At 47.5% G+C, this 27,127-nt stretch overlaps 1 protein-coding gene across 1 annotated transcript; it reads left to right on the forward strand.

Annotated features, from left to right (window-relative positions):
- The first annotated feature begins 5,920 nt into the window (after positions 1-5,920).
- Positions 5,921-20,926, forward strand: LOC115646286 (low molecular weight neuronal intermediate filament-like). The gene is made up of 4 exons (XM_030551939.1): positions 5,921-6,867; positions 13,031-13,348; positions 14,763-14,887; positions 18,152-20,926. The coding sequence occupies exons 1-4, from the start codon at positions 6,157-6,159 to the stop codon at positions 18,405-18,407; spliced, it is 1,410 nt and encodes a 469-aa protein (XP_030407799.1). The 5' UTR covers positions 5,921-6,156; the 3' UTR covers positions 18,408-20,926.
- The last annotated feature ends 6,201 nt before the right edge of the window (positions 20,927-27,127 follow it).

The following is a 27,127-nucleotide window of genomic DNA, read 5'->3' on the forward strand; positions in this document are numbered from 1 at the left end:
GCTGCAACAAAATTCCCTACCTATGTGTATCTCATCTTGGTGTGATTGATGCCTGTGTTTCAATGATGACACCCTGTCTGCTCCAGGTTTGGGTCTTCCTAAGCGTCGTCTTAACTGATTCTCTTCACTCTGATAATTTCTTGGCTGGACTCTAAGTGTCACTGCAGAAAAATGCCTGTTACCCCAAACAGGTTGAAGAGAACAGTAGAATGTCTAGCGTAGCTCCATAGGAGAGCTCGGGGAGTTAGAGGACTGGATGGCCCTGGAGAAGGGGTAATGGATTATTCAGACTTTTCAACCTAGGTTGCTGGCTGTCATGGAAGCTCATTACCATTTGGTGGCGGTTTGGCATCTTACGTGAAGGGACTTGGTGAGTCCCCAGTCTCATTCCTGCAGGACAAGGTGGGCATTTTCCAAAGCATTTGGCCTTGACTTACCTCAGATGTCTTTGGAGCCTATGGGGCACTTAAGCCAGAGCTGAGTGCTTTTGATTATTCCATAACCTAAAGTCCACCTGTGCAAGCAGCACCTAAAATTGGCAGTCTCAACAAAGAGGCCAAGGACCGAATGGGACAGACACACTGGACTCCCACTTAGTCATAGAGAATGGCTCTTCCTGGTCATGGGTGCAGCACCCTGGTAGATCATTCTGGGCCAGTCTCTACCTGTACTGTAGATAAACAGGGGACTTCTGTCAGCCTAGAAACTTTTCTACAGTCATCTTGACAGTCACCAAAGATTAAACGTAGGACTCCAGAGGTAAAGCTTGAGCTTCTGCAGCTTGAGCTAAAGGGTTAAATCCCCTAGCTGGCAGCTGTAGTAGGCTCTCAGCCTTTGCTGATCCAGGTGATAAACAGAGCTGGTCAGGAATTTTTTGATTAAACTCTTGTTTCATCAGAAAATGCTGATTTGTCAAAACTGAAACCTGTTTGTGGGGAAAGGCCCGGCTTTGACAAATTTCTTGTTTTGAAAAAAATTTTGGAAAAAAAAATCAACTTTTGAAATTGTCAAATGTCCTGGTTTGACACTTGTGAAATGAAAAGTTCTGGGGTTCAGTTGGGAATGACATTTTGTTTCAAAATTTAAGTTGATTTGTAATTTAAAAAAAAAGATGAGGACAAAACATTTCAATTGACACTAACTGGTTTTGGTTGTTTGGGGGGATTTTCGGTTTGTGAAAAATATTTTGTCCCAGTTGGCAACAGGAATTTATTTATTTTGAACATTTTTCTGGGTTGGGAAAACAGTTTGCTGCCTACTCTAGTAACAAATAACATGCACTGGTCAGGGATCCACGCTCTTGCCAATGCTGAATTCACCTTCTTGGACAGAGATTGCAGTGTGTTAATGCTCTGCTGGACATTTTGAGAGAGTGTAACCTTCCATCAGATCTGCAGCATCCCACCTCCCCAGCGATATGACACAACACACACATGTATTAACACTGCTTTGAGAATCGAAGGCCAGATTTTCTAGCCAGGTTGTTTGAGAAGGTTTTCATTTGCTTCTTCCTGCTTCGGAGGAAAGAAGGCACGTGCTCAGGGTTTGTCTACACTACATACAGTCTGAGGTGTGGTGCAGCTTGGGCAGACATACTTATGCTAGCCTGACTAAAAATAGCTGTGTATAGACAGGGGCACAGGCTAGCAACACAAATCCATACCCAGGAGGCTTGTACCGCTTATGCCACCACATCTACACTGCTATTTTTAACCATGCTTGAGTAAAGCTACCCAAGCTGCACTCACACCTTGGATTGCAGTGTAGACATTATATCCTCCATCATCTAAGACCATGGGCCATGCCTTTGAGTTAACAGTGATGGTTTCCTCTGTGAAATCCCAGTCAAATTCCCACATAGCCAAGTTCAGGAGTTGCCTTTCTCTCCAGCTGATTTTTTTTCACCGCTGAATGCAGTTGCTTTATGCATTTGAAGCTTCTTAAAAACATCGGTCTGACAGCGAGCGAGGTCATGTCTAGTTGCTGATGTCTCGGGCGAGAGAGCTGTAGGGTTTTTTTCCTTCTCTTTTTAAAAAACACTTTGCTCAAGCAGTATGAAGAACTCGTTCTCTGAAATACCCTCCAGCTTCAGTCTTTGGGGCTATGGGGGCCAGATATTTGGTAACGTGCTCTCCAACCTGGCAGACAAAAGAATAACAAGATTCAATGGCTGGAAGGTGAAGCTAGACAAATTGAGACTGGAAATAAAGTGTACATTTTTAACAGGGAGGGCAAGTAATCATTGGATCCATTTTCCAAGGGTTGTGGTGGATTCTCCATTGCTGGCCATTTTTACTCAGATTGGATGTCTTTTTCAAACAGATGCTCTAGTTCAAAGACATTATTTCGGGGAAGTTCTTTGGCAGGACAGCGTATTAGATGATCATAATGGTCTCTCTGGCTTTGGAATCTATGAATCTAGGTTGTGTACCTGTCCCACAGCAGAAAACTGAGAACAGTCTTGTTCAGAGAGATGGGGGCTGATGCTCGGCACCTTGCAGGATTCAGGCCTTAAATAACATGAGAGTCCTTAGCTCTTCTTCAGGTCTGTGTGGCTTGAAAGCTTGTCACTTTCACCAGCTGAAGCTGGTCCAATAAAATATATCACCTCACCCACCTTATCTCTCTAAGACTCCTTCCTCCCCCACCCACCCCATGGCCACAACAACACAGTAAACAATATTGAATCCTCCTCCTCTAGGTCTTCTCGCAAAGGTACCAAGGAGCACCAGTCATCTAAGTGCTGTGGATATTTGCCATCTAAGACCCAACAACTCAATTCATATAGATCACCGAATACCCATGAGCTCATAGAATCATAGAAGATTAGGGCTGGAAGAGATCTCAGGAGGTCACCTAGTCCAGCCCCCTGCTGGATGATAACAGTTTTTGCTCTCTGCCAGTTTGGGCTGGCTCTGAATGAGCAATAGGCATCTCATTCTGCTGCTAATCCCCTGAGGCTGCTTAGCCGGAATAACACCAAAGATCTGAAATAGAACTAAACCTACTTATCAAGGGCCTGATCTAATGGAGACACATTTACTCCGGTGGGCTTTGACTCAGGCCCTAAGGGACATAGTAAGTGTGCAGAAAGGTGGCTGAACATCCATCCTCCTCAGTGGCGTTTGGCCACTTCCACCAGAATCTGGCCACAACATGCAATTCACAAGTGCTAGTGGTTTTGACATCAATGCGGAAGTTACATTTTTATGTGTTATCTAGTAGTGTCTTTATCCTTATGGGACTCTATATCTATTTTATTAAGACCCAAGCTTGTACCTGTTGAAGGCAATGGCAAAACTCCCATTTGATTTCAATGGGAATAGAATCTGCTATATTAAGAGTGGCAAGTGCTCCCTCCCCCCATCCCGTGATGTATTACTTGGATGAAATTGTGCTCTCATTTCCAGGTCTTTGAGTAGCGGTAGAATTTAGCGTCTTGCATTTAGCTTTGTTTTGTGCAATTCTGTGATCGTTGCAGAAAATGAAAGCAACAACACTAAGAAATGTTTTGTTCGGTGAAGAGGCTACAAATGAAAACTCCCCTCCCTTAATACATTATGGATTTGGCCCGTTCTCCCTCCTGTTTCCTCCATGTAAAGAGACAATGTGGATTCTCTACAATCCAATCCACGCAGGGCAGCATCTCTCCTGTTTTTAAATCCTATGCCTCATCTAAGGGGGGAAACATCCATCTACTACACAGATGCAGCAAATATGCCTGAGTCAGCATCAACTGATGACTTTGGTTTTACCCCCTAGACATGGTCTGCATAATGGAACATTGATTTATGGAATAAAGGTGAAGAAATTAATTGGAAGCAGCCAAGCAGCTGACAAACAGAATACTCTGCAGGGTGGGGACAAAGCAGGATGAGCAGTGAAGTGTAAGCGACAGTGAGTGAATCCTTTCTCTCTAAATTTTGCAATACTCACTTCAGTGGGGTTCTGTGGCCTGCGTTGTGCAGGAGGTCAGACTAGATGATCAGATTGGTCCCTTCTGACCTATGAGTCTATGAGTTTCATGTGGAATTCAGCTAACTTACATTTACAAATCTTCTGTCCTTGAAAACCAGAAATGGATTTGAAGTGCTGCTCCTGCGCTTTCCTCGGCCATCAAGTCCCGCACCTCCCTTTCCCCAATACAGAAGATAACAGCTTTTTTAAAAAAAAAGTCCTGGCTGCTTTTAAAGCTGGATCTACTCTGATCTGCGCCAGCATGAATTGGGCATTACTGCACTGAAATCAATAGAGTTATATCCGTGTAAAAGTCTGTCTGAGTTCAGCATTGGGCCTCTTTTGTGCCAGGTGCCAGCAACAGACCCATGTCTTTATAGCTCTGCTTGTTTACCTGCCATGCTGTCCCATCGCTCTGCGCTAGCAGAGTACCAGTAAACGTCAGTAAATCTTAAAAAACAGAGTAATAAGGCCGGTCCTGAGAGCTGTGTGTGTCCTGGTGTTACTTGCATAAGCAGGCAGAGGAGCCAATCTGCACAGCACATGCACAAACAAAGCAACTGCAAGCTTGACCCTCAGGGCCGGCACTACCATTTAGGCAGCCTAGGCAATCGCCTAGGGCGCCAGAATAATTGGTGGGCGGCATTTTGCTGGAGGGGGCGGCAGGCAGCTCCGGTGGAGCTGCCGCAGTGGTGCTTGGAGAGGGTCTGCTGTTCCGCGGCTCCGGTGGAGCTGCTGCAGTCATGCCTGCGGACGGTCGGCTCCTTGCGCGGCTCCGGGCAACTGCCTGCAGGCACGACTGCGGCAGCTCCACTGGAGCTGCGGAGCACCGGACCCTCCGCAGGGACCACTGCGGCAGCTCCACCAGAGCCGCGGGACCAGAGAGCGAGGCGGCGAAATTCCAGTCCGCCTAGGGCGCTCAAACCCCTAGCGCCAGTCCTGTTGACCCTCATTTACATCTGTATAACTCTGCTGGATCTGGAGCTCTCTTTAAAGCAGAGATGGACTGAAACGACACTATTTAACAAATCATGATCTCAAACTAACCCAAACTGCAAGGACTTAACCCTAGGATTTTGGTTCAGCGCAGCATGAAAAGAGTGGTCATTCAAAAAATTCCAGTTTTTCAAATTTATCCCCTTTCAAATGCAAAGCCTGTTTCAGTCTGGATCTCATTCTGTTGTCTCAGCAGATAGCCCCATCTGCATTTAAGTAACCGCCGCTGAAAGAGAAGTTGGTCCTAAATGCATAGCCCTAAATTTTAAGTGACTGGTTGTTTTGATTGTCTCTGTTTTTGGACTGCGCCAACACAAGCCACCTTTTAAAAGGGCCTGATTTTCAGAGGTGCTGTGCCCTGCCAGGGGGCAGTTCCTGCAACTGCAGTTCTGGATGGAGCCGCCATTAAAGTGGTTCAAGATGAACACTCAAAATCACTAGCCATTTGGAAATCTTGGGCAATTAAGATGATAGGTCAGTGATTTGTTGGGGGAAGAGTCAAAGCTAGCCTCATATCCCCTCTTTTTGGTCCTCCTTTTCCCATTCCCATCCCCAAGGATGGAAAAAAACCCACCACATATGTTCGCTTGCCCAATATGGTTGCATTTTCCTACTCCCCACTTTTGTCAGGGCTCTGCCTGGTCACTTGCAGACTCTAGTAGCCTTCACTCTTTCCCTGCATGCGCCCCCAGCTCTGAGACAGTGGTGGTGTCCTACCGGCATCCCTTCCAGCGATCACTGACAGCCTTGCCTACACCTTCCCTTTCTTACCCCACTCCCCACCCCTCCTTTGTATCCTTCACCCTTTCTGGTGATTGTTGCAAGCAGCTGCATCCTCCCCCAGCCCCATGTGGCCACCTTGCCTAGGCACAACCCTTCCTCTGTCAATCCTGGGGATTGGCACACATTGATTCGGTGGCAGGTCCCAGGTGCAGCCAGCACTTTGCTGATCAAGCGAATCTCAGGCAAGGAGAGAGGCAAATGCCTCCCTGTCAGCCTCCCCCCTCCGCTGCGCTCCCTCCTCCCTGCCATGCAGATTTGCAGTTGTCTGGGCGTTGTTAATTTCCAGGAGCAGGAGGAAGAGGATTGGTGTTTGCGGGGCTATAAAAGGGGAGAGCCAGGCGCATTGTCCTCCCCCCCTTTCTGTGCATCACCCACCCAGCCTCGTCCCTTCCCTGCCTACATCTCCCTTGCAGCCTCACCATGAGCTACGGCAGCGACCTGCTCTACCCACCCTCCTCCTATAAGAAGATCTTCGGGGAAACCTCTCGCCTCTCCAGCAGAGTCTACAGCAGCTCGTCCGCTCCCCGGGCTGCCGGCTACCGCGCCCACCATGCCAGGGACTCCTACCCCTCCTCCTATCGCAAGCTGGCCGTGCCCAGCTCCGTGGACCACCTGGAGCTGCTCTCCCAGTCCAGCGCGGTGAGCAACGAGCTGAAAATCGTGCGCACCAACGAGAAGGAGCAGCTGCAGGGGCTCAACGACCGCTTCGTGACCTACATCGAGAAGGTGCACCAGCTGGAGCAGCACAACCGGCTGCTGGAGGCCGAGGTCTCCCTGCTGCGCCAGCGCCAGGCGGAGCCCTCCCGCCTGCAACAGCTCTACGAGCAGGAGATCCGCGAGCTGCGCGCCAAGGTGGAGGAACTGCGCCACGAGCGGGACGAGGCGCAGCTGGAGAGCCAGCAGCTGGCGCAGGGGCTGCAGCGCCTGCGGGAGCAGTGCCAGGAGGAGGCGCGCCGGCGGGAGGAGGCCGAGCTGGCCCTGCGCGAGTACAGGAAGGACGTGGACCACGCCACCCTGGCCCGGCTGGAGCTGGAGAAGAAGGTGGAGTCACTGCTGGACGAGATCGCCTTCCTCCGGAAGGTGCACGAGGAGGAGGTGGCGGAGCTGCAAGCCTCGCTGCAAGATGCGCAGGTACCAGCGCCCTGCCCAGCCCTGCGCTGCGCTCTCCACCTGCCCCTGCCCAGCATCCCCCGACCCTGACCGCCCCGCCCTGCGCTCCCCATGTCCCTGCCCAGCCCTGCACTGCCCACCTGCCCTTCCCCAGCATCCCCCGGCCCTGACTGCCTCTCCCTGTGCTCCGATCCCCTGTTCAACCCTGCGCTCCCCATGTCCCTGCCCAGCGTTGCGCTGTGCTGCCCTCTCCACCTGCCCCTGCCCAGCATCCCCGGGCTCTGACCGCCCCGCCCCGCGCTCCCCATGTCCCTCCCCGTCTGCATCTGCCCAGCATCCCCTGGCCCTGACTGCCCCGCTCTGCATTTTGATCCCCTGCCCAGCCCTGTGCCCCCCATGACCCTGCCCAGCCCTGCGCTCCGCTCCACACCTGCTCCTGCCCAGCGCCAGGCTCCCAGTTCTGTATCCGCCTGACAAATGCTGCGCTCCCCTCCCCTCCCCTCCTCTCCTGTCCCTGCGCTCCCATCTCCCTGAGCCCTCTCAGCCCTGTGCTCCCCTCCCCTGTCCCTGCCCAGCCCCAGCCCTGCACGCTCCCTGTTCTGTATCCCCGCAACCAACCAACCCTGCTGCACAGCTCTCCCCACCTGTCCCTGCCCAGCACAGCGCTCCCCTTTCTGCAACCCGCCTTCCCAGTGCTCCCCTTCCCGCAAGATGCCCAACAGCAACCTCCCCAGGGTGGCACATAACACCCCCAAGGGCTCGGTGTTCCCTCCGGAATTCAACCACTCAACAATCCTGTTCCACCACCCGCATACCCAGGTGCCCAGCACCCTTCTCCCCGCCACATGCCACGTGGATAGGGTGTGCCTTCACTCACCCCCAATATCCATCTCCTCCTAAGGAGTATTACACACATCCCTCCTCCTGTGTGCTGGATAAAGTGTGTGCTACACACACACACCCCTCCGTCTCTATGCTGGATAAAGTGTGTTCTATACACACATATGCAACCTTCCTGTGTGCTGGATGAGGTGTGTTATACTCAGTGATTACGCCTCTTCTGTATGTGCTAGATGGATAGGGTGTGGCACACATGCACAATACTGCCCTCCTCCTCTATGCTGTTCATCACAGCACAGCCCTCACTCCCATCCCATAATTTTATATTTCCATAGGTTGAGCATATAGAGAGTGTTACATACACTCCTCCTATTCTCTTCCTCTTGCATATGCTGAATGGATAGATACTAGATCCTTTGCACTGGGCACAAAGCTATTGCAGCCAGTCGGTCATTGGAAGGTTATCTTTGTTAAGGTAGACATTTGACTGGCTCACCTCGTGGTGTTGGATGTATGCACACAATGCCTTTGCATCCTGCAGCTATGACCCCTATCCTCCTTCCCTATATAGAATGGGTAATAGAGTACTTACGTATTCTGCTTTCTTAATTACATTGTATTCGGCATAAAGTCGTCTGGAAGATTAAATCAGCACCTCATCTTCTTTTGTGTTGAGTATTGCATTGGCTCACATTGGACTGCTGGAAGTGTGATTCAGTTCCTTGAATGCCACAGCAAACTGTACCTTGATTACATTATTGCTAAGCCCTGCTGGGAAGATAGCATCCTGCGGCTATACTGCAGTGCCATTGGTACGATAGGTACCTAGCACCCACCCTGCAGAGCGCACACAATGACAGTCGATTGTGCCTGAGCCATGTGCTAGTGGAATGAAAAGACCAAAGCTTGGAAAAGAAGGAAAGCTCAATCCTGGCTTCATTCATCAGTCTGGGTTTCAAGTGACGTTGTGGGACTATTTCTGTACATGTTGGGAGGAAAAAATCAAGCATGCTTAATGCAAAAAGTAGCTAACCCACGTTAATTCTTTGGATGTACATGAGAATAGCGGTTATCCTAATGAGCTTGTTATGCACAGGTGTCATGGGCAGCTCAGTGACAACTCTTTTGTCATGTGGGTTTCGTTAATGCCCACTTTGCAAGGTGTTGTCAGACAAATGTTAAAATGCATGTAAAGGTATTAAAACAGCAGATCCATAAGGACAAACCCAGAGCAGCTAAGTGAAGCGGCTGTACAGCTGCAGTTGCATTATTGATGGAAACGGATTAATCTCCTGAGCATTGAAATCAATAGCTGGTGCAGAGGTATTGTAATGCAGCCTTGAGTATCCAGATGGAATCATAGAAACATAGGGCTGGAAGGGAATTGAAAGGTCATCACGTCCAGCCCCCTGCGCTGAGGCAGAGCCAAGTAAACAGAGACTGTCCCTGAGAGGTGTTTGTCCAGCCTGCCCTTAAACCTCCAATGACGGGGATTCCACAACCTCCTTTGGAAGCCTGTTCCAGAGCTTAACCACCCTTAGAGTTAGAAAGTGTTTCCTACTATCTCCCCTCAATCCCCTTTGCTGCAGATTAAGCCCATTATGTCTTGTCCTGCCTTGCACACGGAGAACAGTTGATCACCATCCTCTTTATAACACCTCTTACTGTATTTGAAGACTGTTGTCAGGTCCTCCCTCCTTCTTTTCTCAAGACTAAACATGCCCAGGTTTTTTAACCTTTCCTTGTAGATCAGGTTTCTGAACTTCTTATCATGTTTGTTGCTTTCCTCTGGACTTTTTCCAATTTATCCACATCTTTCCAAAAGTGTGGCACCCAGAATTTGACACAATGCTCCAGCTGAGGCCTCACCAGTGCCAAGAGGACCAGGACAATTACCTTACATGCAACACTCTGATTAATTGCATCACACCATTGTCTCATGTTCAATTTGTGATCCACTACAACCCCCGGACCCTTTCCAGCAGTACTGCCACCAAGCAGTTATTCCCCATTTTGTAGCTGTGCATTTGATTTTTTCCTTGGTAAGTGTAGTTCTTTACACTTTTCTTTCCTGAATTTCATCTTGTTGATTTCAGACCAATTTGTCAAGGTCACTTTGAATTCTAATCCTGTCTTCCAAAGTGTTTGCAACCCCTCCCAGCTTGGTGTCATCTGCAAATTTTATAAGCCTACTTTCCACTCCATTGTGCAAATCATTAATAAAAATATTAAATAGTTTCAGACCCAAGACTGACCCCTGCAGTACCCCAGTAGACACACCCTCCCAGTCTGACAGTGAACCATTGATAACTATTCTTTGAGTACGGCCTTTCAACTAGTTGTGCACCCACCTTCTAGTAATTCCATCTAGACTACATTATGCTTATGAGAATGTCATGTGGGACAGGTCAAAAGCCTTACTAAAATCAAGATCTATCGCATCTACTCCTTCCCCCCATCTGCTGGGCCAGTAACCCTGTCAGAGATGGAAATTAGGTTGGTTTGGCATGATTTATTCTTGATAAATCTATGCTGGCTAGTCCTTATAACCCCATTATCCTCCAGGTGATCACAAATTGATTGTGCAATAATTTTGTTCTGGCATCTTTCCAGGTATTAAAGTTAGGCTGACTGGTCTATAATTCCCAGGGTGCTCTTTGTTGCCATTCTTAAAAACAGATACTATGTTTGCCCTTCTCCAGTACTCTGGGACCTCACCCATCCACCATGGATTTCCCCTGAAATGTCACAAGGAACGCAGAGTACATTCAGATGACCAAGGCTTTGGCTAATGAAAGGGAATTTTCATTTAATTTATGCAGAGGAAGGTTAGTTTTATGGCTAAAGTACTGGATTGGAATTTGAGATGAGCTCTGCTACAGATTTCTTATGTGACTTTGCCAGGTTGCTTAGTCTGACTCTGACTCAGTTTTCTGTCTGTAATATCAGGACAGTACTCTCCCGTTCTTTGTCTCTCTCGATCATAAACTGTTAAGGGTGGGGAGGGACTGTCTCAATCTTTGTACAGCACTTAGCCCATTGGGGCACGTAGATATAATTGTGATAATACCACAAATAGATTTTTTTGGTGGGGCAGAGAGGGGTACAGCTCTGGCTATAACAGGGAAATTTGGCTATGGCTGCAATAAACAAGGTTGCGCTGTATTCTCAGAGTTCGTTAAACCTAGAAATATGACTCTTCTTCCGCTCTGTTCTCTCTTTCTTGCTTGTTTTGCTTGTTCCTCTGACAGTGGCTTTCAGTACCCCCTTAACTATGCTACTTGCAGCAAATATATATGTTTTAGTGCTTTGCTAGATTGGAGCCAGGGTGCTGTGCACCTTACAGGATCAAGCCAGCGTAATGAGACCACTTCAGCCTTGGAGTTGCATCTGCTTACACTACAGCTGACTTTGACCCAGTACATTCCTGAATACATGAATATTTGAACTTCTCCTAGACAAGGAGCTGACGCCCATTTCATTCAAAGGAGGACTTTCCCCTGCATTAGAGGTTTGATTTCACTTAAGACCCCCCTGTGTAATGAGGTAGGATGATATCGGCAAATGCCATTTCTTTTGCATATTTGCTACAGTGTCCTTTGTTTGCAAGGTTAAACTCTACTTCTGGAATGCCATTCATTTCTAATCATAGAATATCAGGGTTGGAAGGGACCTCAAGAGGTCATCTAGTCTAACCCCCTGCTCATAAAAGGACCAATCACCAATACATAATTTATTTTCATATATAGGACTAAATCCATTGCTAGAGTTGCACTTGCATATTCCATATTTTGTTCCTCGGTGAGGAACTCCACTGGTTGTATTATAATAAATATGTGCAGGCATCTGATGAGCAAACCCTAAAATGAGCTCTTTATATCATGGTCACAATCCACCATCTGTATGGAAATTCACTGACAGACCAATAACTTTATGGCTTTCCTAATATTTTTCAGCATAAGGCCAGGTTGTGGAAAATTCTTTCAATGTGTAAAATCTGTAACCTGCAGAGCTCCAAAGAATGCAGCAGGCCCCGGGGGTTGGATTGAGAAGGCAAAGCATTCTGTTTGCCCACAGTGCTGTCATTTTTCTCCGTCAAATGGAGGAGCAATAAACCAGTTACATATACACGTTTAGATTCAGATTGAACTGTGACTGAAGGCCAGCACTATACAGAATTATGCAGAAACACTGGACAACTTAAATAAATGAGTCATTTCACTCTTGGGTGGTGTTACGGTAGCAACACTTAGCAGAGCTGTGTGTAGGATCAAAAAGGACTTGCTAACCAATCCTGCACAACTCGCATGTCTAAAATTAATGCTGTACCTGTCAAAGTCTTTGCTCCTTTGATGCATTTCTTTGAACCCAGGTTAATTTGCTATGTTAACCTAGTAATTGTTGAGATACTGACTTTTAACATGAGTCAATATCTAATCTATCCTTCCATCCATCCATCCCCATCTACCCCTCTATCTATCTCCATACACACCCTCTCTTTCACTGTCTACGCACAAATACATTTAGAGAGAATGTCTGTCTAATGCAGCTATCTATCTATACGTATCCATCTATGTGTCCTTTGCCTATCTGGTCTTTCTGCCTACATATTTACTCACCGTGGCTATAGACAGGGCACGGTGGCTGGTCAGCTGGTATAAACTGACATTGCTCCACTGACTTCAGAGGAGCTATGCAGATTTACACCAGCTAAGGATCTGGTCCTATATAATTTGTATTTTATAGCTTTACCATATCATGGATGTGGAGGCAAGGGTCCTGCAATGTTCCCCCGGGCTATGTGACATTCTGTCATGCACCAATGACTGCCCACTTCATGTCCACCAATCCACTTCATTAGGACTTATTCCTGCCCCAAGTATCTGAATAATTTGGCTAGCTGCTGAGGAAACCCCACATCTCCTCCTGCCCTCAGGCCATCCTGTGACGGCAGAGGAGTTCCAGGACCGTGCAGAGAACAGCCATGTAGCACTGAATCCCCTGACTTCATTTCTACTTTTTCCTTAATTCAAAGGGCCTCTGTATTGGGACCGCGTGATGCTGGGCTCCACCAGTCTTAAGAGGTCTGGAGCTCAGTATGGAAGCCATTTGTCCTCCAGCTTGCTTCGTGCAGAGGAAACACAGATGTTCCACTGTGTCTTGAGCACTCCAGCTCTGCATGGGGGACAAGGGGAAGGATCTGGGCCATCATTTGGGGCGTTCAGCCTAGGATGTCAAGGAACAGCCCCGAGCAGCTTCAGTGTCTTTGTATTTCTCTCCGTTTCCCCATGCTTCATGCTATCTGTGTGTGGGGTGGGATCCCTTCCTTCTGTGCCCTCTCCAGGTTTCGGTGGAGGTGGATGTGAGCAAGCCTGATCTCACAGCCGCCTTGAAGGAGATCCGCATGCAGTACGAGGTCCTTTCTGCCCGGAACCAGCAGTCTGCCGAAGAGTGGTACAAATCTAAATTCGCCAACTTCACCGAGGAGGCAGCTCGCAGCAGTGACAGCATCCGCCAGGCCAAGGAGGAGATCACGGAGTACCGGCGCCAGCTGCAGGCCCGTAACATCGAGATCGAGTCTCTGAGAAATGCCAATGAGTCCCTGGAGAGGCAGCTGCAGGAAGCGGAGGAGAGGAGCAATGGGGAGATCCATAATCTGCAGGTAGAATCATAGAATATCGGGGTTGGAAGGGACCTCAGGCGGTATCTAGTCCAACCCCCTGCTCAAAGCAGGACCAATCCCCCAACTAAATCCCCAAATGATCCCCTCAAGGACTGAACTCATAACCCTGGGTTTAGCAGGCCAGTGCTCAAACCACTGAGCTATCCCTGACACTTGCCAACAGACACTGGCTTCTTATTTGTTTCCAACTCAAGAGCTCACTCGCAGCCCTAGGAATCAGACACAAGTGGCAAAATGCCAGATATGCATCTAGCAAAGATTATCCTGGGCTTTTGTCTTTCCTGATAGCTTGTGCAGGCCATGCTTTTGGGCATGTTTGCACTGGGAAGAAGACAGTCCTTACACAGAGATGGGATGTACACCTCTACCCCGATATAACACTGTCCTTGGGAGCCCAAAAATCTTACTGCGTTATAGGTGAAACCACGTTATATCGAACTTGCTTTGATCTGCCGGAGCACGCAGGCCCTTCCCCCCCGGAGCGCTGCTTTACCGCGTTATATCCAAATTCGTGTTATATCGGGTCGCGTTATATCGGGGTAGACGTGTACTTAGCAAACCTTGCCTTGAATGGGAGGGGGAGAGACTGTGATAGTAACATTTCTATATCTCCCACCTGTGATCTTCAAACACTTTGAAAACATTCATTCACTAACCTGGGTGAGGTAGATTGTAAGTATTTTTAGCCCCACGTCTCAGCTTGGGAAACAGAGGCACAAAGCATTCATTGATCTTTGGGGGCCTCTGTTTTTTGGGTGTCCACTGAGGGGCTGATTTCCAGAGGTGCTCGAATTCCAATTGCACCTCCCAAATGGTTGGACTTTTTTGAAATTGTAGATCTAAGTGACTTGTCCAAGATCAGGCTGTGAGCCAACAATAGAACCCAGGAGTCCGGGCTTCTAGTCTTCTGATTTAACTATTAGATTAGATAGAAAAAATAATAATTATGTGAACTCTTTTGAGGAAGAGAGCTCATTTGCTAGAACAGCAGACGTCTGATATGCTGGGGAAGGGATCAGCCCAAACGAATGTTTGGTTGTATTAGTAAATGTATAGGATCACTACTGAGATTTGGGATACGCACTGTATAAACACAGAATAAGACAATCCCTGCCCTGAGGAGACTGCAGTTGAAATAAACAAGGCAGAAGTGGGAGGGGAAAGAGAGGTGAAATGACTTGCCCTGCTCAAGCAGCAAGTCAGTGGCATAGCCAGGAATGGAAACCCAGTCCAGTCTGGGTCCCAATCCAGCACCCTAATCCACTGGACCACACTGATATCGCCTCCTGAGATCAGTTTGAACAACACATCTGGAAGGAAGGGCACTAAAAGCAAATGAGAGGGACCTATTGACATGATCAGAATGTTCTCTGTTCCACTTCTTTTTCTGCAGGAGACTATTAACCAGCTTGAAAATGCTCTAAGGACGACCAAGGGAGAGATGGCTCGTCACCTCCGAGAGTACCAAGACCTGCTGAATGTGAAGATGGCCCTGGATATTGAAATAGCTGCATATAGGTAAAACAAGACCAAGAGGCCTTCTTCCCTGATGGCTTTGGGGATGTTTGATGCTGGCGGTCACACCTCTCCATTTGCGTAGAGAGAAATAAATACCTAGAAACATTATACCCCTGGATATTCCGTAAGATTGTGTAGCAATCCAGCTGCGCAGTTCTATAATGAGAATAATGAGAAAAATCATGAGAAAAATTGCAGCAGATCCCCTGGTTCGGCTCAGGGTTAGAACTGGTCAGAAGCCCCCATTCCCCCATTGCTCCTGTTTTGACTTCTGTCCTCCTCATACGCATATGCATTTTAAAGTTTCCAGAGATTAATAGATTCTAAGGCCAGAAGGAACCACTGTTATCATCTATTCTCACCTCCTGCATAACACAGAGCAGAGAAGGTCCCCAAAAATAATTCCTTGAGCAGAGCCTTTAAAAAAATATCCAAAAAGGAATCCATAGCAATATGCATTAGGAAACCTAGAACAAAATGCTGTACAGCAGCCGTCTGTCTGTCTAGGTCTTCAAGCTGGGATTTTCAAATGACCTAAGGGAGTTAGGTGCTCAGATCCCATTTAAATAGAAATATGGTATCCAGCTCCCTTCTTCGTCTTTGAAGATCCCTGACATATATCACTGTCATCACCGTGTTGCCTGGACACTCATCTCCATGGCATCATTGATGTCACATAGTTGTGACACTCTCATCAGGGAATCCAGAACCCTAAGCCACCGTGTTACCCGTCTGCCTCGACAAGTGAGAGCTTTGCGGCTGCTAACCTGTGTATCAGCTCCCTGATGCTCCAGTGTGTCTGCCTTACTAAGGAGCTTCTCCAGACTCTGCCAGTCCAAATGTGGCTTTACAGGTACGAATCAGTGAAGCCCAGGTCCTGAGTTCCTGAGACATCTCCCTGCAGCGTCCAGTCCTTCTCACCGGACACGCTTAGAAAGTATGAAGTTTGCTTCTTCCAGAGAGACAGAGCACTCCTCAGCCTGTTTGGCTGAGGACTCACGCATCAATATAACAGTGCTGAGGTGGTTTTGTATAAAACAAGAACAAGTTATGTGATATGGCTGTGAAAAAAGCTAATGCGGTCTTGGAATGCATCAGACAAGGTATTTCCAGTAGAGATAAGGAGGTGTTAGTACCGTTATACAAGGCAGGGTGAGACCTCATCTGGAATACTGTGTGCAGTTCTGGTCTCCCATGTTTAAGAAGGATGAATTCAAACTGGAACAGGTACAGAGAAGGGCTACTAGGATGATCAGAGGAATGGAAAAACCTGCCTTATGAAAGGAGACTCAAAGAACTTGGCTTGTTTAGCTTAACCAAAAGAAGGCTGAGGGGAGATATGATTGCTGTCTATAAATATATCAGAGGAATAAATTTAAGCTCAGTACCAATGTGATCCCAAGAACAAATGGATATAACCTGGCCATCAGGAAGTTTAGACTTGAAATTAGATGAAGGTTTCTAACAATCAGAGGAGCAAAGCTCTGGAACAGACTTCAAGGAGAGCAGTGGAGGCAAAAAACATATCTGGCTTCAAGACTAAGCTTGATAAGTTTATGGAGGGGATGGTATGATTGCATAGCCTACTTTTGGCAATTAACTGATCTTTGATTATTAGCAGGTAAATATGCCCAATGGTCTGTGATGAGATGTTAGATGGGGTAGGATCTGAGTTACTATAGAGAATTCTTTTCTGGGTGCTGGCTGGTGAGTCTTGCCCACATGCTCAGGGTTTAGCTGATCCCCATATTTGGGGTCAGGAAGGAATTTTCCTCCAGGACAGATTGGCAGAGGCCCTGGGGATTTTTCGCCTTCCTCTGCAGCATGGGGCACGGGTCACTTGCTGAAAGATTCTCTGCACCTTGAAGTCTTTAAACCATGATTTGAGGACTTCAGTGGCTCAGATACAGGTTTGATACAGGAGTGAGTGGGTGAGATTCTGTGGCCTGTGTTGTGCAGGTGGTCAGACTAGATGATCATGATGGTTCCTTCTGACCTTAAAGTCTAAGTTTGTTAATAAAGAGCACAGATTTAAGTGATATCAGGCAAAAATAAAAGAGAAAAAAGGATTAAACTATACAAAAATAACATGCTTTCTAGTGCCTCAAACTTAATTCTAGGAAGATATATCTTTGCCCAAAACAGTTTCTCATTTGTAGCAAATTATCAGCAAGGATCTACCATTCACAGGCTCAGAGGGTGCTGTACACTGTGTCCCCAAGTGATGGATAACTAAGGGTATGGCTACATTTGGAATTTCAAAGTGCTGCCCCGGCAGCGCTGCGGGAGCCCTGCCGCGGCAACGCTTTGAAGTGTGAGTGTAGTCAGAGCGGCAGCGCTGGGAGAGAGCTCTCCCAGCGCTGCATGTAAACCACATCCCTTCCGGGTGTAGCGTGCAGCGCTGGGAGCCGCGCTCCCAGCGCTGCTGCCCTGATTACACTGATGCTTTACAGCGCTGTATCTTGCAGCACTCAGGGGGTGTTTTTTCACACCCCAGTTGCAGTGCTGTAAAGTGTGAGTGTAGCCAAGGCCTCAGAGTTCTTTCCCCTTCTTTTTGTAGTCCTGTGAACTTTTGAAGTGTATCTCCATGTAAAGTTTTTCTCCCCTGCTGCTTGTGCATATGCCAGGCTGTCTCCTTCCTCCTCTGGTCAATCTGTTTCTCTGCTTGGCTTAATCACTTGTTTTCCTTCGATGTAAATGTCTTTCCATTGTCTCTGGCCTCACCTTGCTCAATACGCATTGGGGATGCAGGCAAACAAACAGCCAAGAAAGCATTCCTTTATCAAGGGCAGAGTGCCTCCAAAAGCCTATTTTAAGAACATATTTCTATCACACATTTGTAGTGCTATATACACGACCTGGACACGCACCCCGCAATGATATTCATCACCAGCGTGTCGCCAGTTTTTCTCTGATTCCTTCCATGACACGGTTAGGCTGGATAGTCTGAGTCACAGGGTTTGGCTGGATAGTTTGTCTGGAGTGTGCCCGTGAAGTAGCTCTTCAGGTCTCAGTAGCCTTTGATCGATAGTGCTTAGCAAAATGCTGAGCCTGCCATAGAGGCTGTTCCTTCCTGGGGGCAATGTGCTGATTGATCGCTTGCCTGCTTTCCCATGGGTGGTGGGGGGGGAGTTCTCCGTTGCCACATCTCGATGAAAACTGATCTGGGGAGGATATTTTAGAAAGGAGAACACAGGGATCTGAAATCTTGCTCCAGCAAGCAGCTTCATTGCACCTTTCTTAGTGTTTCCCTCTCCCCCTCAGGAAATTACTGGAAGGGGAGGAAACGCGGCTAAGCACCGTCAGCAGTGGGAACACCTTCGGCCTTGGCTACACGTTCTCATCTAGCCCTTTCTCTGGTGCAAAAGCCTTCTCTACCAGCACAGTCACTGTCAAGAGGGAGGAGAAGCGAGACCTGCAGGAAAGCATCAAGGATCCCAGACTTCCAGAGGAGCCGAAGGCTGCTGAGGAAGATCAGCCCGGAGAAGAAAAGGCTGAAACCATCCCAGCCAAGAACTAAACTGGAGTGAAGTCACTATGCGCCTCACCTGGGGGAAGAGGAGTCCCTCACAGGCAAGAGATTAAGTTATGTTCTAATGTAGCCAATTACAGTAATACGGAGCGGCAGCCTGGTGCAGTGGCTAGTGCTCCGGACTGGGACTCAGAGACCTGGGTTCTAGTCCCAGCTCTGCCACTGGCCTGCTGGGTGACCTTGGGCAAGTCACTTCACCTCTCTGCGCCTCAGTTTCCTCTCTCACCTTATCTATGTAGATTGTAAGCTTCTCTGGGCAGGGACTGTCTCTGGCTATGTGTTTGTACAGCACCTAGCACAATGGGGTCTTGATCTCCGTTGGAACCTTTGGTGCTACTCTAATAATGCTTGTAGAACAAAGGTGTGTATGTATGTTCCCTGCCCTCTCCAGGCTCGACTTCCAGGCCCTCATCCTGTTCACACTGCACATGGTGGTAAAACATTCCAGTGACTTCAGCAGGGCCAGAATTGGGTCCCTACATAAGTGTCCAGGGCTTCAGAGCCCTGACCCCTCCCTCCCACGTTCTGCAGTGCACCGTTAGCTGCTCCAGCCCCTATTCTCTCCATTGCAGTTTATAGAGTAGGCTTAGTTGAATGAGAGGTTGGCTGGTGCAGCTAGATGCTCAGAACCAAACCTTTGCCCCTGTTAAAGTAAATAACGTCCATAGATTCTCGGGGACCAAAGCCTGGCAAACTTGGTCTAGTTGCCTGAAAGGATTGGGAACCAAAGCCACTACATATCCTTTGGAAACCAAGTAAGAATGAGAGTGTAAATGGTTTCTTGAAAGGCCCTTAGACGCACTTATTATTTGGTAATAGCTAGAGCAGTGTTTCCCAAACTGCAGGTCACTGCCCTGAATGGGGACAGGCCATCAGCAGATGGCGCCACAGTGATCCCTAGTGTTCAGAGGACACTATTTTGCGCTGCACAGCATAACCTCACATGTATGGTGCGTGCAAGGTCACAATGCTCTACAAAATGGCTTCCTCCGCACAGTGAGCCCTCGTATACACTATATGGATGAGGTCACGCTGTGCGAAGGATGCTTTTTGGCTCTTCAAAATGGTGTCCTCCATGCTGTCTGGAGTCCCGGGAAGAACTTAGTCATTAAAATGGGGGTCGTGCCAGCAAAAAAGTTTGAGAACCCCCAGTCTAGAGCAATGCTGGTCTGGCATATTCATAGATGGTCAGCCAATTTCTTCCATTCCCCTTTCCCCTCATCTTTGTTGGGAGTAGGGTGACCAGACAGCAAGTGTGGAAAATGGGGACAGGGGTGAGGGGTAATTGGCACCTATATAAGAAAGGCCCAAATATCGGGACTGTCCCTATAAAATCGGGACTTCTTATCACCCTAGTTGGGAGTTGTCTCAGCACTCAGCCCCAACCTCCTCATGAGACTCCTTCCATTCTTAACACCTCGCTCTGCCTTTCCTGGGTCATCTTAGCTATACCAACAAACCTTTTCTAGTGTAGATAAGGTCATGCACGACAAGAGGAGAGATAGAAAAGCTCTGGTTTAAGGCCAGATTTTGATGCATTTATTCACACTGAATAGCACCTTACTCCATAAGTGGTCTCATTGGGGTACTAGCAAGGGTCTCAGTGTAAATAAGGGTACTAAGAAATCTGGCCCTTTGAGATGGATTTTCACAAGAGCACACTTGGTGTGTCTGGTGTTGAGCCTTTCTGCCAATCTGCCCCAGATTTTGGAATTTGCAAATTTAGCCCTTCTTGATTAATAGTAGATTTATAGCTCTTCTTTAAAAAAAACAGCATTTCGGGAGCGTAGGGCAGATTGCATCAGTAATATTTTCTGGGAATGGCAATCTGAAGACGTGTAACATCCAAAATGATGAAGATGTCATGGAAATTCAGGTGCTGTAATTATGATGCAGAAAGACCGTCTGTAAACACAGTCTGATATCCTTCAGTTAACATCCATATGTTATTTGTCTGTCTCTCTTCCAACCCGCGAATGCACCCGGGGAGAGAAGAATTGTATCATGAAAGTGAATGTTCTGTAGAAAGAATTAGCTTGATATTCTGAATGTAGAGCAGGCAGCGATTGGTCGCTGGGAACATTAGAGTTCTGTTAGAGGGCTTGAGGTAGGTTTAAAACTTTAGTCTAGAGCTGGTCAAAATGGTTCGAATTCAAAACATTGATGATTTCAGAATTTGACATTTGAAGGGGGAAAAAATTGGGGAGAAACTTTCTCCACATTTTTCAATCAACTGAAGAACTTTAAACTGTTACTGAATGCAGATCCATGGCCTAATCTAGAGTGTTTATGTATAGTGGAATGTAGACTGGTTATAAGACAATGGTTATTGCAAGTGCTCTTTCTTTAATCGATATAACATTTTGGATTGAGGTATCATTTTGCATGAAGTTATCTGTCAGATAATTTGAATGTGACTTTCCTCTTTTTCCATTAAAATTTTCTTTGTTTATTTGGAAGGCAAATGAATAGAAAACCGAACTCCCAATAAACAGTATGTTGGTGTCTGAACAAAAATGTTGTTTGCAGCTTGTAAACTCATCTGCCTGGCATCCTCAGCATGTATCTCCATCAATGTCTATGAAGCTACATTGATTTCCCCCAGCTGAGGATCTGGTCCTGTATTTCTAAGACTCATTTGTTTAACACATGTGCCATACACTAGTCCAGAGACTATGATTTGGTTGTTGGCTTCAGCATTTTTAGTTCTCTATGCTTCGTTTTTATCAGTTTCTTTCCCCCATTGGAAATACTGGGCCAGATCTTCAGTAGATGTAAACGGCACAACTCTGTTGGAGACAGTGGAAACACACTGATTTACACCAGCTCAATATCCGGCTCTGTATTAAAGCCCATTGCAAAGTGCCTGTAGGGGGCACAGTTCAGACAGCAAGTGCAAGACCTATGCACTGGTTACGCCTTCAGAATTGGACAGATTCTTTGCAAAGGGATGAGTTTCACCCCTAGGCAATGGTTGTGACAAAGGAGTTGGGGTGGGAGGGAACAGCATTCAAACAGCAGAATGAACACAGTCACAATCTATATATTGTAACACAGGGCACTCACTTGCGCCAGCCAAACTTTTGGGGGTGGGGGTGGGGGACTCTCTTCTTCATAATACAGATCACAGGCTGCAGTGTAGTTAGAAGAGCATGTTTTGCTCTTGTTTTTAATTGAATCACACAGGGTTGGAGCTAGGGATGGGATATAATTTTAAATCACAGAGGGTCGGTTGGAAAACAGATTCATGAATTCAAACTAGTTATTTTAACCCCAAAAAATAATTGGAGAGGTTCTGAAAACTTCTAGTTCCCCTGGGACTGCCTTTCCCTAGCTGCTTGTGCCACTTTGTTCTTTAAACTAGGGCCAATGATCACATAATGAACTCATAGAACTGCCTGGGCACCCAGCAGTGGTCTCCCAGGTTTAAAGGCCTGGTAAATAGCCTCCTCTGAAATCTTCAATGGCTGGATCTAACTCCTCTTGAAAGTTTAATGCTTGGGAGCACATCCAGTTCTGAGTTAATGGAAAGACTTCCAGGGGCAGATCCTCAGCTGGTGACAATGATCCCAGTGCTATATGGGAGGCAGTGGGACCTAGGAGATAGAGCACTGCACTGCAACTCAGAAGACCTGGCTTCTATTCCCTATTCTGTAGTTGTACCTGTACAAAAATGTGTGGGTAGCCCAAGCCTTACTCAGGCCAAGTATTACTTAGAACCCTAAGTCTCAGCACCGTGTCTCAGGATACAAAGCCAAGGGCACAGGCCCTCTGTCAAATTTGCCACCGTTGGCTCTCTGCTGTCAGCTCTTCTTCCAAGACTGCTCAAAGGCCCACTTTGTGTGTCATTTCCCCCACTTGTAGAAGTGGGAATCCTGATTTTGTTATTGTTTTGCCCATCTTGGGAAAGCGCTTTGAGATCATCAGGTGAAAAGGACTCTCGGTGGAAGTTTGCCTGTTGCTACAATCGCACTTTATACATTGCCGACACATTACAAGGGCTTGGGCTTTGCACTGTGATGCACCATGAATGGAATTTCAGTGTATCTGATCCCACTGTATTCCTCTCCCCATAAAACCTCTACTCTATCATTTACCGCTGCTGGCCATACAAAACTCTTTGTCTAGACGTGTCCTGGGTATGAATAACGGCAATAGCCTTTCCTTGACCTCTTTATTAGGAAAAGTGACTATTAACTGTATTACATTAAAAACACAGGCTACATGAATAAAAAAGCCCTTCCATGGAGAGTTTACTTCCAATAATAGTCATGGCACTGGGCTCATTAATCCCCAGGAGGTTATTGCTAATATAATTGGAACATGGGAAAAAAGTCATATGGATATCTTAGTAGGTGAAGCAGCTTGCTAGGTGTATTCAGGGCCTTTCTTAAGAGTTAATGCTCTTTACAGTTCATTGTCCAGTCTGATCAATTGAATCATCTCCCAGTAATCAGTTAAATTAACAATTTCCAGTAGCAGTTATCTTTGGGGGTATTTATTGTTTCCTGTGGAACTCAATAAAAAGGATGCAGAATTTTCTAGTTAATTAGGTCATCCTCTGTTTTATTGGATTAAAAGCCTCAGTTACCAAACCATTTCTATTAAAAACTATATGATTTCTACCCTTTATATGGGTTGGTATTGATAGCTCTAGGCAGTTAGCAGTGGGTAATGCTATAGAAAGTTGCTATTAAGGATTTGGAACGGGTCCCATATGAGGAGAGATTAAAGAGACTAGGACTTTTCAGCTTGGAAAAGAGGAGACTAAGGGGGGATATGATAGAGGTATATAAAATCATGAGTGATGTGGAGAAAGTGAATAAGGAAAAGTTATTTACTTGTTCCCATAATATAAGAACTAGGGGCCACCAAATGAAATTAATGGGCAGCAGGTTTAAAACACATAAAAGGAAGTTCTTCATCACACAGCGCACAGTCAACTTGTGGAACCCCTTGCCTGAGAAAGTTGTGAAGGCTAGGTCTATAACAGGATTTAAAAGAGAACTGGATAAATTCATGGAGGTCAAGTCCATTAATGGATATTAGCCAGGAAAGGTTAGGAATAGTGTCCCTAGCCTCTGTTTGTCAGAGGATGGAGATGGATGGCAGGAGAGAGATCACTTGATCATTACCTGTTAGGTTCACTCCCTCTGGGACACCTGGCATTGGCCACAGTTGGTAGACAGGATACTGAGCTGGATGGACCTTTGGTCTGACCCAGTATGGCCATTCTTATGGTTTGTTTACCCTAATAACAAGGAAGGCCAGAGCGGTGAGTTAAAAAAAGCTTCTGTGTTAATGAAAGTTGCCTACATTCTGTTATTCAAACATCGCTATCGAGATTATAAGCGCTACCATGTGCTAGAGGTGTTCAGATGGATAAGATCGGCTGTTTGTTTTAAAGTGAAAGGTAAGCATTTGATTTAAATTAGATGGCACTACACTAATAATAGTACTTAATAACTAATAATGAAGTCTGGGATTTTCAAAGGAGACCAGCGGAGTTAGGCACACACTGAAAGTCAATAGGAATTCAGTACCTAAAGCTGTTGGGCCCCAGGGGAAGCCCTACCCCTTTGTATTTCTAGCAGCACTTGTCAGATCTCAATGCTTTGGTTTTTCAATGGCTTTGTTTTTGTCATTTAACTGCCTGTTGGTAAAGCCTGCAAACATGCAGTCAGTCAGTCAGGTTTTCCCTCATATCCACTTTGGAAAGTTGCAGAGTTGAAAACCCTTAAAGAGAACATCATGTGTATACAAATTCTGGACAAATAAAGGAGAGGGGAAATTGCACAAAGGCTCCCTGCAAACCAGCTCTTCCCAAGAAGGTAATTCGTATGAGAGCTGAAAAACAAAGCTTTGCGGATATTTTAAAACACACAGGCCCACATGCACAAAAGTAGTTCGGCTCCTGACAGCCAGTGACTTTTTAGGAATACAGCAGAGCCCACTTATAACTTGGTCATAGTGAAATGCTACTTTATAGTGATGTCCCATGGTGCTTCAGGGCATTTCAATGGACTTTGGCCCAGATCCTCAAAGGTACTTTGATGCCTAATTCCCAGTGGGGAGTCTGACTTTGAGTCTCTGGTTCTTTCATTCTGCTGTGTTTTCATTTCACGCATATTCCACTCTGCTAATTCCCTTCCAATAAAGTCGTTGGGCATATCCTCAGGAAAAGTCAATGGAGCACTGTTGACTTATATCAGCTGACGATCTAGCCCATCATCAGCTAGTTTAGCAGTGAAATGCTACATTTGGAGGGGTCTCTCTTCCTATGAGCTGGCCAGAAGGACTCCTAAGCTTCAGGTTTGTCTAGAGTTGCTCCTAGACCTAATCAGACTGGTAATGTTTTCAATCCGCATTGCACAGGATTGAATGGCAGCACCAGGTATAGGGTGGGAGAGAATCTGCCTCAGAGGAGTTTAGTAAATTTCTGCCCCACCACCTGGTGGAGTAAAATTGCCCGAGCCCTGTCTGTGCTTATGCTCCTAACTGTGGCTTGCGTTAGTAGAAGATTTCTGTAAAATTCTCAGTGTTGATGCAGCGCTGGGGAGAGGACCAGATTTTGTTACAGCTGTTCTCCAGTGGGAGTGAAAACGTGGTCCCCCAGAGATATCTCTACAGTTGCCTGAACCCCTTGAGATCTCAAGGAGCAATGAAAAGTCCTGCTACTACTCCCAGTATTAAGAGGTGGGGCTGGTTTTGTCAGGTAAGGTCTTTCTTGTTACAGTACTATAATCTCTAAGGAGCTCTTCAGGGTAGGGGCAGGGATAACTCAGGGCTTGTCTACATCAGAAACTTGCAGCGCTGGTGAGGGAGTTACAGCGCTGCAACTTTGAAGGTGTACACATCTGCAGGGCACCACCAGCGCTGCAACTCCCTGTTTGCAGCGCTGGCCGTACTCCCGTTTTGTCTCGGGTGTAGAGGATCCAGCGCTGGTGATCCAGCGCTGGTAATCCAATGTAGACAGTTACCAGCGCTTTTCTTGACCTCCGTGGAAGGAGGAAGCCTCTGGTAATCAAGCTGGTTTCCTTTCCCGGTTTGCTCTCTCGGTCCCGGAGCCACCCAGCAAACCGCAAGGAAGGAGACCTGCTTGCTCGGGGTTCCGGGACCGAGAGAGCAAACTGGGAACGCCGCGGTTTGCTCTTTCGGTCCCGGAGCCAGCCAGCAAACCGCAGGGAAGGAGACCTGCTTGCTCGGGGTTCCGGGACCGAGAGAGCAAACCGGGAACGCCGCGGTTTGCTCTCTCGGTCCCGGAGCCAGCCAGCAAACCGCAGGGAAGGAGACCTGCTTGCTCGGGGTTCCGGGACCGAGAGAGCAAACCGGGAAAGGAAACCAGCTTCGCCGCGGTTTGCTCTCTCGGTCCCGGAACCCCGAGCAAGCAGGTCTCCTTCCCTGCGGTTTGCTGGGTGGCTCCGGGACCGAGAGAGCAAACCGCGGCGTTCCCGGTTTGCTCTCTCGGTCCCGGAACCCCGAGCAAGCAGGTCTCCTTCCCTGCGGTTTGCTGGCTGGCTCCGGGACCGAGAGAGCAAACCGCGGCGTTCCCGGTTTGCTCTCTCGGTCCCGGAACCCCGAGCAAGCAGGTCTCCTTCCCTGCGGTTTGCTGGCTGGCTCCGGGACCGAGAGAGCAAACCGCGGTGTTCCCGGTTTGCTCTCTCGGTCCCGGAACCCCGAGCAAGCAGGTCTCCTTCCCTGCGGTTTGCTGGCTGGCTCCGGGACCGAGAGAGCAAACCGCGGCGTTCCCGGTTTGCTCTCTCGGTCCCGGAACCCCGAGCAAGCAGGTCTCCTTCCCTGCGGTTTGCTGGCTGGCTCCGGGACCGAGAGAGCAAACCGCGGCGTTCCCGGTTTGCTCTCTCGGTCCCGGAACCCCGAGCAAGCAGGTCTCCTTCCCTGCGGTTTGCTGGCTGGCTCCGGGACCGAGAGAGCAAACCGCGGCGTTCCCGGTTTGCTCTCTCGGTCCCGGAACCCCGAGCAAGCAGGTCTCCTTCCCTGCGGTTTGCTGGCTGGCTCCGGGACCGAGAGAGCAAACCGCGGGGAAGCTGGTTTCCTTTCCCGGTTTGCTCTCTCGTCCCGGAACCCCCCTTGAAGCCGCCCAACAGCGCTGCAGTGTGGCCACATCTAACACCACTTGCAGCGCTGGTTGCTGTAAGTGTGGCCACTCTGCAGCGCTGGCCCTATACAGCTGTACTAATACAGCTGTAACAACCAGCGCTGCAAAATTTTAGATGTAGACATGGCCTCAGTGGTTTGCACATTGGCCTGTTAAACTCAGGATTGTGAGTTCAATCCTTGAGGGAACCCTTTAGGGATCTGGGGCAAAAAATCTGTCTGGGGATTGGTCCTGCTCTGAGCAGGGGGTTGGACTAGATGCCGTCCTGAGGTCCCTTCCAACCCTGGTATTCTATAATTCATGGATAAATGCCAGCTCACCATGTAGATGCCTATGGCTCTGATTCTGCAAACCCTTAAGCATGCATATAACTTTGCTCTTCAGTGGCATGCATGAGGGTTATTTACATGATTAAAGTTACCTATGGGCTTAAGGGTTTGTAGGTTCAAAATCTAGGGGTCAGATTCTCAAGAGTATTTAGGTATCTAATCCTCATTAATTCCAATGGGAGTTAGGTGCCTAAATACCTTTGAGGATCTGGACCTAAAGCTTCTAATGTTAGTAGAGCATTTGCTACCTGGAATGGATACAG

The sequence above is a fragment of the Gopherus evgoodei genome, chromosome 2 (assembly GCF_007399415.2).
Source record: "Gopherus evgoodei ecotype Sinaloan lineage chromosome 2, rGopEvg1_v1.p, whole genome shotgun sequence".
Lineage (NCBI taxonomy): Eukaryota > Metazoa > Chordata > Testudines > Testudinidae > Gopherus > Gopherus evgoodei.

What these genes read in the sequence shown, in the direction of transcription:
- LOC115646286 (XM_030551939.1), top strand. Translation starts at nt 6,157, where the DNA reads ATGAGCTACGGCAGCGACCTGCTCTACCCACCCTCCTCCTATAAGAAG. An exon ending in CCTCGCTGCAAGATGCGCAG is followed by an intron (nt 6,868 to 13,030) that starts GTACCAGCGCCC and finishes TGCCCTCTCCAG; the next exon opens with GTTTCGGTGGAGGTGGATGT. An exon ending in ATTGAAATAGCTGCATATAG is followed by an intron (nt 14,888 to 18,151) that starts GTAAAACAAGAC and finishes TCTCCCCCTCAG; the next exon opens with GAAATTACTGGAAGGGGAGG.